Source organism: Cyprinodon variegatus, unplaced genomic scaffold (assembly GCF_000732505.1).
Source record: "Cyprinodon variegatus isolate N-32 unplaced genomic scaffold, C_variegatus-1.0 Scaffold487, whole genome shotgun sequence".
Classification (NCBI taxonomy): domain Eukaryota; kingdom Metazoa; phylum Chordata; class Actinopteri; order Cyprinodontiformes; family Cyprinodontidae; genus Cyprinodon; species Cyprinodon variegatus.
The window spans coordinates 582,470-594,682 of record NW_015150940.1 but is presented as its reverse complement, the minus strand read 5'-3'; the positions used below and the strand labels follow the sequence as shown (position 1 = coordinate 594,682).

The 12,213-nt window shown below is 35.5% G+C and overlaps 1 protein-coding gene across 1 annotated transcript in view; it reads right to left on the bottom strand.

The window, feature by feature from the left end:
• Positions 1-7,105: 7,105 nt before the first annotated feature.
• LOC107094513 (vitellogenin-like) overlaps positions 7,106-12,213 on the bottom strand; it is a 19,892-nt gene continuing 14,784 nt past the window's right edge. Inside the window, exons 22-27 of the mRNA XM_015390143.1 lie at positions 10,845-10,954; positions 10,293-10,493; positions 10,034-10,179; positions 7,606-7,744; positions 7,404-7,512; positions 7,106-7,214 (exon numbers count right to left, since the gene is read on the bottom strand). Coding sequence (XP_015245629.1) covers positions 7,426-7,512; positions 7,606-7,744; positions 10,034-10,179; positions 10,293-10,493; positions 10,845-10,954 — 683 coding nt within the window. The 3' untranslated portion in view covers positions 7,106-7,214; positions 7,404-7,425. The remainder of the gene's footprint in view (positions 7,215-7,403; positions 7,513-7,605; positions 7,745-10,033; positions 10,180-10,292; positions 10,494-10,844; positions 10,955-12,213) is intronic.

Below are 12,213 nucleotides of genomic sequence, written 5' to 3'. Positions count from 1 at the left end.
AATGTGACAGGCTGTGGCAAAACCAGGGGTCTGTTTCAAGACACAGGTTTGCCAAAAACTCTAGGTTTTCTAAACCTGAAAACAGGGAAACTCTGACTTTTCCATTTCACAAAGAGAGTTTCCTCAGCCTCTGTTTCAGTCACCATAGTAACATTTTCCCTAGAGCTAACAGGATTACTTCAGTAAACTCTGAGTGTCCTGCCTCTGCTGTTTTATTTCCCGATTTAATCATATATATATATATATATATATATATATATATATATATATATATATATATATATATATATATATATATATAGTTCACTACTTCTGTTAGATACATTAGGCACCTTTTCACAGAGAATTAAGTATTGATTAGCGAGAGGATTCTACAACTCAGTTTGACAGGGCATGAGATTACTTGTTTTTGGTTTATCAATATGTGTGTGATGCGTATTATTTCATTTTTTTTAGTTATATTTAGAGTATATGAAGAGCTGCTTAAATTATTTTCAGATTACACATATATAACAAGATCTCAAGATCTGGCCAGAGCACATCATTAACATGGATGAGCTTCCACTCACCTTTGATATTTCTGTGAACCGTACTGTGAATAAAACGGGAGCACGTACGGCGTTCGCACCACAAGGAATGAGAGGTCATTCTTCATGTTAGTTCTCGCCTATCAGGCTAATGACCAGAAACTTCCACCCATGGATATTTTCAAGAGGGAGACCTTGCCAAAAAAAAAAATTTCCTGCCAACATCAATGTTAACTTGGAAGAATGGACGGATGAAGATGTCATATTATTGATGGTGACAAAAACCAAGTGAGGTCCACCAATCCAGTCCTTGCTGTCATTCCGGGTGTACTGACAAAAGAACTCCAGCCGCTAGATAATGGTGTCAACAGGGCATTCAAAGCAAGACTTGCAACTACGTGGGAGCAGTGGATGACAGAAGGCGAACATATGTTCACCAAGACAGCATGTTTTAAAAGCTGAATAAAGGTTGGTCTTATAGTAAATATCATAATATATTTATAAAGTTTGACTTACTGATCTGACTGTTTTATGCGGCTGCGTCTAGAGGATGCATAACGCAACTACTATAGCTTCTATTCAATGCGCCTTATAATGTGGTGTGCCTTATATATGAGAAAAAGATAAATAGGCAATTCATTAAAGGTGCACCTTATAATCTGGTGCATCTTATAGTGCGGGAAATTCGAGCAGCTTGGTTTAACTCAGCCTTTTCCTCCTTATCCTGTTTCCCTTTAGTGAAGAATATCACATAAATACTAAAATGAGATTAAAACACAATGCATTTCAAGATCATGTTTCAATTATTTTTATTAGCCATTTCAAAAGAAATGAAAATGAAATTAAACTAAACTAGTTTCACTGGTTCCAGAGCAACCCAGTTTCAACGAATAAAACTGTAAAACTAGCTATTATCAGTATACATATTTTAAAAAAGCAAGGTAAAAGCTAGTTTCACTGGTTCCAGAGCAACCCAGTTTCAACGAATAAAACTGTAAAACTAGCTATTATCAGTATACATATTTTAAAAAAGCAAGGTAAATATGCCTATTTAATCACGTATGTAACAGAAATATAGGGTTCTACAACATCACAGCAGCTTTAGATAAAAATGGGGCATTTTAAGGCTTTTTGAAGAACCATTGTGACACTTGAAGTAAGGGCAAAGTACCATAGAACATTATTATTTAGGGAATTAACTGGATGATTCATTTTGTTTCTGCACAGGACTTCCTGTCCCGGACAATCTGCTCCATGTCATCTGCACAGTTAAGCAACCAACACTGGGAAAAACAAAGCTGAAAAGTTTCATTTTCATCAGTTGAACCGTCATCAACAACTCATTAAGCTGCTCTCCGCCTGCATTAGCAGCTCTATGTGCTCCTCTTCCAGACTCGTGAGGCGGTGGCCTGTGTGTGACAGTTACTGTAGTGACAGTGCGTGTTGAAACACAGCAACTTTTTTTATTAAATAGTTGCACTAGTTTTTGCTCTTCAAATATGAAACACCTCACAGTTTAGTGGGAGACCAAGATCATAATCTAATAGCCAGTTTCAGTGTAACGTATTTTAGTTCATATCACAATTTAATCAATGAATAAATTAATACTGAGGACAGGACCTAGGTTTCCTCGATGGTAGTTACAGCCATGCTTCATGACTAAATTACTACACCCTGATATTTGTGGTCAAAATATTCTTTAAGTGTTTGCCGGAGAAATATTTGAGAAACAGCTGTTATCTGCTGGTAACCTAGCAGTTTGACATGACCAGAAATGTACCTAGCTTTGCCCTCCAATGCCCTCAGAGAGTGTTCTCTTTACATTCTTCTTCTGACAGACGAATGCACCTCAGCAAAGTCATCCTTGCAACACACTGATTTAATTGGTCTGATCCAGTACAATGGCAATTCTGCATTTAGAATTTAGGGAATAGATTAGCAGGTCCACTGTTGCAACCCCCTCCCAGCAATCATCCAGTACCTTACCTGAACATCCATAGACACTGAAATTTGCCAGAGGACCCAGCTGTGACTGCACTTTCTGCAGCAACGCTTGCCACAGGAGCCACTAGTGGTTTTCTACATTGCCAATACTTAATCTAAGCTGTGAACATACCTCACTCAGGGGTAAGGCTTATCTACAATAGCATGCAGATCCAGACTGAAATGGACACCTAAGTCTGCAGAGAGGATCATCAAGGCTCATCTTCCCTTGACATAGGAATTATACAGGTTTAAGGGTAGGAAAACAGTAGCTAATCTATTCGCAGACCCCAAAGATCCTGGACAATAATGATTGAAGTTTTACGTTGGCAGCACAGCTGAAGAAGCAACCACTACAGAGACAGTGCTTTATTTTTCTCACAGTCTCTATGATGAGTTGATCACCTTACAGCCAAAGTATCCAGGTATTAAAAGGATGAATCACAGCCAAACATTTTTCCTTTTTTATAAAAAAAAAGCTATATGTATACATACAAGTAAAAACACTGTTGTTGTCTTTATTTTTCCTCCTATTAATTTATCTGTCATACTTTTAAGAGTTTTAGGGTTCCTTATTCTAATACATGATGATGCACAATCTAACAAATCTAATATGCTCTAACTCAGAAGAGCTTGAGTGATAAAGAGAAAATAAATTCTAAATTCTAAATTAATTTCATTTTGTATACACTGTGTATACAAAATGACAATAAAAGTTGTTTAAGTCTAAACTCAAAAACTAAAGTAATGACTTAACAAGTCACAATTTTCCATTTTATTTTCGATTTAGTTGGACTTGGTGAATATTTAGAAAATACTGCATTAGTAAATTGTATTACCTCTAGAATTTCAAGGACTTGATAACCAGCTTGATGTAAGATATTCAGTGTGTTCTAATTTGCACATTAATCAGTCAGCTAAACACCTTACCTGTGACCTCAAGCTCTTTCAATTTATTCTACAAAAAGGTTTGGATCACATGAAATAAGAGAAATTGGGCACTAAAGGAAAATTAAATTTTATGCAATCCAATTTTAGGGTCTGTGCGTCTTTGAACATATCTAGTAAACATTTTATAATTGTTATTATAGCCATTTCCTTGGAACAAAATGGTGATGCTGAATAAGGAATAAGAGGAAATATAAATGTAATGGTAAACATTGAGAGAAAAAAATGTATGACTTTGTTAATTTATTTAATTAACCCAATGCATTTATCTGCTCCCCCACCTATACCAGATTGTATATAATTCTCTATGCAGTTCAAATAACTGTAACTGAGGTGAAGTTTACATGTGCTGACTACAATTGTGCTTGACTGTAGGTGAGGCGTTGCATTGCTTTTTTTCTTTTGATAGAGTATAACATACTTTATGGATTTTCTTGTTGGACTTCAGATTAATGTCCCTTTCTTCAAGCTTACTGCACCAAACCTCAATGGCGGTCTGACCACCTGCAGAGTTTATAGAACTGTGATCTTCTTTCTAGGTAGCCAGGGATAATCCCAAACTATTACAGTAGTTAAAGCTTCCTCAGTAAAAGTGTTTACAGATTTCGTGCCTGTAGATGGGATTTAGAAGGCTTTTACAAAATACTGTTGTTCAAATCTGCCAAATCACTTTTCCTCATAATTGACCTATTTTCTTCCAGAACTCTAGGTAAAATCATAGCTCTCAAACTGCTCTCACTAAATTACTTCTTGGTAAAATAATAAAAACGAACTCAAAGCTCTAGTATTTGTGCACAAGATATTATAAAGGATTCCGACTGCTCTTGCAAACATTTAAAACAGCTTACCCGCAGGCAATGCATTAGTGTTTATCTTTCTTTTCTATGTTGATTGATTTCATGTTTGTATATACAGTGGCACTATCTTACTTAACTTACATATTGCATTGCTAACGATTCTGGTCTGATGAGTATGATTCTCGCATTATCTTTCACATGAAACTGTTTTATTTTGTGTCTGTTTATAGTCGTAAACGAAAACAAAACTGAACATACAATTCTGTTCAGTCTTTTTCACAGACTGGGCTTCTCCTGATAAGAATTTGTTTCTAAAAACATTATAACATCTACTTCTCATTATTGCTGGAGAACATGGCAACAAGCTCATTCAGTGAATGTGCTACTAAAACAGTTTAGGGGAATTATGTGGGCGCAGTGAAAGGCTAACAGTCAGCTTTACTGGGCTCGCAGAAAGAAAATGTCAGTTTCAGTAGAAATATCACTTATGTTACTTGTAATAAAGAAGCAGTCTAGATTATGCTTATTATCACTCTAAATCATCCTTAAACTAGTGTAACATACAGTTGTATGTTGTAGTATTATACAACAAATATTATTTTGTCATGACTGCATTTGGTCAAAATGTGTCCTTTGACCAGAATTTAGAAAAAGAAACAGTTTGAATTTGCCAAGTCATATTTACTTATTCTCAAAATGTCAACATCCTCTGCAGAGCCCCCTCTGTGAACTGTGAACAAATAGGGATGGGATCCAAGCTCTCAACTACAGTGCCAGCTTTGTTTTAAGCCTTGGATACCAGTGCCCTCTAGTGCTCATACTCTAAAATACTCAAAACCGATCTTCTAGTTTTGGAATAATGAAAAGAATTCTTTATTAAGACAATACATCTATGCTTTGTATATAATTCTCACTATCTTTTATACTATGATATTACTTTAACAATATAATAGAAGCTTTGATTAATTTCTGTACACAAAGCATGGAACTGCAATTGGACTGCACATTACCATTGTTCTGATATCAGCTCCTCTCAGACGGGTTTTAATGTGAGTGTGTCTACCTAATGAGGCTTGCCACAATTACAGAGGGAGTGGCAGTTAAAATGGGGACAGTCAATCTTTTCTCCCTTTAATAACCAGATCAGTCAGTCTGAAATGTTCTGCAGCCGGCAACGTTCTGTCCACCTGCTAAAGTTATGTCATTGCAAGGTCAGACTGCGATGATCTGTTATGTGACCACAAGATGATGTGCATCTTTCCCTCAGAGAAGATTATTCTGTTATGTTTATAGCCCTTTGGATATAAGAGATGAAAATAGGAACATATTCTTGTCGTTATAATTGGACTCAGCCTGTTCTGCTTTTGATGGCAATGTCTTTGCTTGCAATTCAGTACCATCTGGCTAAGTCGTTGCAGTCGAAAGCTGGAAGCTGTTAGATTAACCAGACTTCATTCAGAATGTTATCATTGGTTTAGGCATGTTGGCAATACCCATTACTTATGAAACTGCCCAGATTATGAGTAGGCCTTATGTTAATCTGCTGTTATCTATTCCCGAATAATATGACAATTTTTCGATAAGAAAAAAAAAATGTAAAGGTGTAAAAAAGAGGGATAGATGAAATCAAATCTTTTTATTTATTGATTTTTGTTTTCATTTGACAAAGATCACTGACAAATTTTTGTGGCAGCGAACTTTCCAGGTATCTTTGCTGTCACTGTGTACTCCATCAAACAAACAGTCCAGCTAGGTCACCATATCAGACAAACACAATAGGTTATGTGGACCTGGTAAACATTTGTTCTGTTCTTTTTCGCAACCCTCCCAAAATTAGCATTCAGGATTTACTTTGCAAATCCAAATTTCATTCCTAACACTCAGGGGATATTTAGATCATGATATGACCTGGTAAAAAAGAGGTGTTAGCTCCCAAAGTAGCAGAAAAGAGAAAGCCTTGCCAAAAAATGCAAATTGTTCTTTATTTTTAATCACAGTTAGAAACCCATATCTTTACTGTTGTAAGGGACGTTATTTGCAAATTAGCTATTTTCTAAATCAGGGGTCAACAAAGAGGTGCCCACAGGCACCAAGGGGCCCTCAAGGACCACATGGGGGACCCTCAGCATTTTCTGAAAAAAGAACAACTCACCAGTGGGCTGAGTTTAAAGTTTGATTTGATTCTGTTGCTCTTAAGTTTTAATCACTTATAGACCATTTCATCATATTAGTCATATAGAGAATTCAACTACTTATAGGGATGACAATATTTAAAGAAAATAGAGAATTAAAAGAAACAATAAAATATATGTATACTATGCATGAAGTTTAGGGGAACTCTGATTCCTCCAGTACATAGGTCAGTATTGGTGGCCCTTCTTATAACTCAGTACCGAAGAAGAAGCCCTCAGCCCTAAAAAAGTCGGTGACCTGTGATCTAAATGATTTTCCTTTCAATACTAGATGGAACCTCTGCAAGATACAGTATATACTGTAGTATGAGACAGGCATCGCTCTTTGAATTACTGTAAGTATAAACCTTCATCATCTCCAATTATAATTGTTTAACTTTCTATTGTTCTAAGGCACACTATACTATAGGGCCGCTAGTGTAAAAGTCAGATTTCAAGGATTAGATCATATTTTAACAATTATATAACTGGCAGATATTGGCAAGGCAGTGTGTACAGCACAAGACATTGAAATAGCAAATCAAAGGAAACAAAAATGTTGCTCTATATTTTTAATGGTGAGATTTTGTAGTACAATGAATGCATTTACGCCTATGTTCTTTAACATAATACTTAATATTTCAAACCCTGGCTGTTAATTAAAAAACTGCTGACATCTGACAGACTAATAAAACATTTACGATGCTGGCGTTTATGTATTGGCAGCTGTTTTTTTGTCCAAAATGGTACATTAGGCCACCGGCTGTCATCTGGTTTTTGCAGTTTTTCTGCAACAAGATAGATTTTATGAAGAAAACAAAACAAACCTTGGCATTAATCTTTTCTCATCTGCTTCTTAGGAAGAACATAACTTAGAGGGACACATGGAACTAAGCAAGTGCAGTTCTGTCAAAAATAATAAAATGATTATATCATTTCTCACTGAAGCTTTTTTTTTAAAGTTTGTGATGACTTACATGTTCTCACAGTTGGATAAAGTCAATACAATGTTGAATTTGTCATGTTCTTGTGCCATTGGGTGCTCCACATGTTTGGAAATGACATAGCCTTTTTGTGCACTGTATACTTTCAGAAACACACAAGAAAAACAAATGTAAATATGATGCAAATATATAAATATAATGACACAAAGAGGTAAGTGTAAATGAAAAATGATACCTCTGGGAGTTTTATCTTTACATCAACGCTATCTGTCCAGGCAGCAACAACTGCTGCTGACACTTCTTGCTTTGGATTCCGCTCATTTTCCAAGGAGAAGCCATAAAGGAACGCCACACCAGGGATATAGCGTTCAATTCTACAAGAGGACAGATTAAGTTGTAAACAAGTCAGACTTCAACAAGGATCATTTTTTTGTACTGGGGTAAAATGTGTATTTCAAAATAAATATATTTACATTGGGATGATTGAGAAGCAAAACACCAGCAGAGTGAACCATGGACATAATTTTAAAACAAGCTACTCCACCAATGATTTTTTTTTTTATGTAATGAAGCAGAATGGCACAAGTAAATGTTGGGAAAAGAGTATTTCACACTAAATATGGCAAGAGAGGCCTAAAATACTGTAGATGTTTTCCTGTGTTCTTTTGTGACCTTCTGAGCAGGTCATATTGACTTAGGAGGAGATTTGCTAGGCCTATCAGTCATTGAAAACTGTCAATGATTCTTTTTTTGTTTGTTTTTTGGGAAAAATTGGTCACAAGAGGTGATTTTTGTAATTCTATCCAGATTTTTGGATGTCAGACATTTAGTTTCTAATTGGTTTCCTTAATTTCCATAGATCTGGAGATATGTTGATTTAAAAAAACTTGTTTTGCTTACTTTATATTACAAGACAGGTTTTGTTTTAGCATTTACTAGGTTAGTTTACAATAAAATAAAATAATCATCTTTATTTACCATCAAGTGAATGCTAAATTCTGATGAAAATACTGATTTGAATATGTCACACAAAAAAATATTATATAATACATTTTTAGGTAGTATTTTTATCAGTACACATAATTTTGAAAACTGTATAAGCAGAACAAAATACAAGATATTATAACTTTATAGGTCTGGCAGTCGGCAGGCGTAGGTTGATCTTATTGACTTCATTTATCCATGTTTATTGAAAGATTAAGCAAGCGGGTTATTTTTCACTACTCTTTCCTTTAATAAAGAAACTCATTGTTTGTTTTTAATTCATTCTGGTTCTCTTTTAAAGGTATCAAAGCCTGTTGATGATCACAAACTTCTTGTGTGTTGCAAAACAGGCTAATTAAAAAAATGGTATTGCCAGTACTGCTGTAGTTCTAATTAATGGACTATGACAAAGTTTCTGATATCTAAGGGGCCACAAGTATTCCATGATGGGTAATTTTAAAGTGCTTTATCAAAATCTTTTTAATCCTTACATTGGAAAAATTTACAGATAAGATTGATCACAGATAGATTTCCAATCCTCTAAATGTTAAAGTTGTTAGAGTATTTCTTGGACAATATTAAAAAAGTGGAAGAAATTTTATCACACACCGCCGATTGATACGGTGCTCCTCACAAGATTCCTGACACAGGAGCAAAAATATTTAACTAAAGAGTTTTCAAAGAGCTCATGACCAATCAAGAGTCATCTCAAAAATTTGCATTTTGTGGTTGGATGAAAAAAATATATAAACAAGAGGATGTCACCATAAACACCTTCTTTTGGAAGAGAAACCACACAACATGCCACACAAAAAATGACTACTATGACACAGTGTTACTTAGTGGTGGAGACATGTGAGTCAGTGTTAATCAACAATCACCATATAAGTAATAAAAGGTGGAATTAGGAAGTGAACTGTTTTTTAAGTGTCCCCATAATGAACTGCTAAATGTTTTCAGGTAAAGAAAATAAATCTGCCATAATAACCCAGTATCTAAAGCAGTCTATTATTTCCAGTATACATTTTTCTAAAAATATGGCAATCAGAGTGTATGTATATCAGATAGTATGATAGATTCAAGTTTGCTTGGTAAAATTGGCAACTAACACTTTAGAATAACGTTAATAGTTTTTCAATAAATTACACCCGCCCTTGAGTGAGCAATAAAGCTCAAAACGTATTGCTCTAAATAACTCAAATACTCAAAGTAAACAGCCTGTACTTACATAGTCCCTTTTCATGTCAAGTCTAAATCACTTTACACCACATTCAGTCATTCAAAAACACATAAGCAAGCTACATTTTGTCTACAACTAGCCTGGAAAGGGATGAAACTCTTAAACAGGTACCACATAGCCCTAAAACCACCACCAGTAGGGAATGCAGGGGGGAAAGTCTTGCAGGACTCAGAAGGCTGGGATTTAAAACATCAACCCTCTGGCTGCAGGGCATTGTGCCCTATACCACCCCATAGCGAATTCTGCAATGACCTGCATAAAAATCACAAAAGCAAATATATCCTCATATGGAATATTTGTTTTGTGATTTGGTAACCTTATTCGAAATATTTCTAGAGGAAAAAATAAATAATTTCATTTTCCCTTCCATAACCTCAACTGATACTCTCTCTAAAAAACTTTTTCTATTTCATCACACATACTTTCCTCTTTAAATTACCTTTTGCCAATCTCAACCATGTACTCCGAAATGCTGTTCCATTGAACTGTGGCTTTGAGTTCTGGCCTTGTAAAGTTGATATATGCAGCAGAGGCTTTCATTGACATATCATAGGTCTGACACTCAGCTCCCCATCTGACGTGTGCCTACAAGAAAGACAGGATACTGATAATGATTAAAAACCGCACAAACAAGGAAATAAATATTCTGATAATGATAAATTAAAACTGATTCGCTATTCTTTTTACTTCACACCAACCTTTGCCTCAGCACCAAGACTGGTATCAACACACATCTTCCAGTTGGTGTTCGCTCCAACTTGGGACACAATTATCTGGCCATTATGAATGCCTGTCTCGGGTGTATAGAACATGGCTGCATCATAACCCTCAGGCTGCTGGTTTCCACTCATAGCAAAAGCTTTGAAGTTGAAGATGGCTTCAGTTGTTGAGTTTTGGACCTAAACAACAAGTTTGAAAACAGGACATTACTGCTCCACGTGTGAATAATACTATTAATACAAACTGTATGTTATGACAGGTAAATACTAATAAAAAAAAAAGCTACAGTTTAAGTCAGAATCTCTTATTCCAGATTGATTGTGGAAGCAAAACAACAGGTTTGCAACTTCTTTCACATACTTCCAACAGGATGTTGTGCTGTATGTGATGATAATGTTTGCTTCTTCTGGCTTATACTGAATATAGATTAATTTGTTGATTTGCTTCCTCTAAAAACATTTTGTAATTTAATGAAATCAATACACCAGAACACACACTGTGATATTGATGTTAAATCAGTCGCCAAATACCTTGGAAAGCCTGCTAAGGGTTTCAAGCAGTAGGCGTGCACTCATCGGTTGTCTGATGGGACCAAGGTCGAGCTCAAAGTGGATTTTTTCAACTGGTCTTGTTGTCTGGGCTAAGAAAAAGTGCAAAGAATTTATTAGCCCAGAATGTAGAAAAGGTGTGAATAAAGGCTGACTGTATAACATGAATCTTACTAGTTTTGTGTTTGGGAGATGATAGTTAGAATGATAGCTATAAAACAAATCCTATAAGAAACAGTTTTTATGATAAATAAAAATAAATAAAGAAAACTATAATAATTGTTTATAATAACCTACAAATGTAGATCTGGTCTTTACTTATTGTTCTTTGTTAAGTATTGTTGTTCAGGTGAAACATGTTTATAACCTTAACAAGAAGAATGAGTATTCTCTGTCGTGGAGTTTTTGCTGTTCGTTTACACAAGCTCATTGTTTCCATGTCTGAATCATGTGAGACTCACTTCTGAGTCTTGATTTAATCTCATGTTACAAAGCTTTGCACACCATTTGGTAAGAACATTTATATTACACCAGGGTTTCACATACACATTGGAGAGGAGGATAAGCACTCAGTTAGCAAAGAGAGCTTATCTGCAGGACCCTTTTCATGCCTTGGGAAGATTTTAGCTCCACTGATTTACTGAAAACTACCCAAATATTTTTTTCTTACTGTTGTGTGCACTTGTGGCTGGTCTTTTGTGATCCATCTTCCAAAACAGTTACTCATGTTAATTCGCTAATGCATCAAAGGAGGTTCAAAAAAGTAGACAGGTGAAGAAGACCAATCAGCAGGTCACCAGCATGCTTAAACCCAGAGAATCCAGGTTTAATCACTCTCTCCTGACCTGACTAATGGAGTCCATAGAGGCTACTGAGAAAAACTCAGGTTATATTCTTAGGCAACAGTACGGGCATGGATGGGAAAGAAGGAAAAATAATATTTAACTTTAAACGCACATTGCAGCTTTGAATTGCAGCATGTTGCAAAATGTATTTAGTCAGCTGTGAAATTCTAAGGAACAGGAAGTTTTATTGTTTTGATACCTTCAGTACCCTTATAATCGCACAGTTAGCTTTTGAGCAAGACAATGTCAGATGTGGGTTATGGCACTTTTAGATTATTCAAAATTATTTAGTACTCCGTTCATTTAGAAAGACATTCTTTACTGATAGATATACAGTTACAGCTAATATGGAAAGAATGTTCATCAAAAACAATTACATCAATCCTTTTCTCAATATTTTAAATGTTCCCCAAATCACCATCCATCCATCCATCCATCCATCCATCCATCCATCCATCCATCCATCCATCCATCCATCCATCCATCCATCCATCCATCCATCCAGC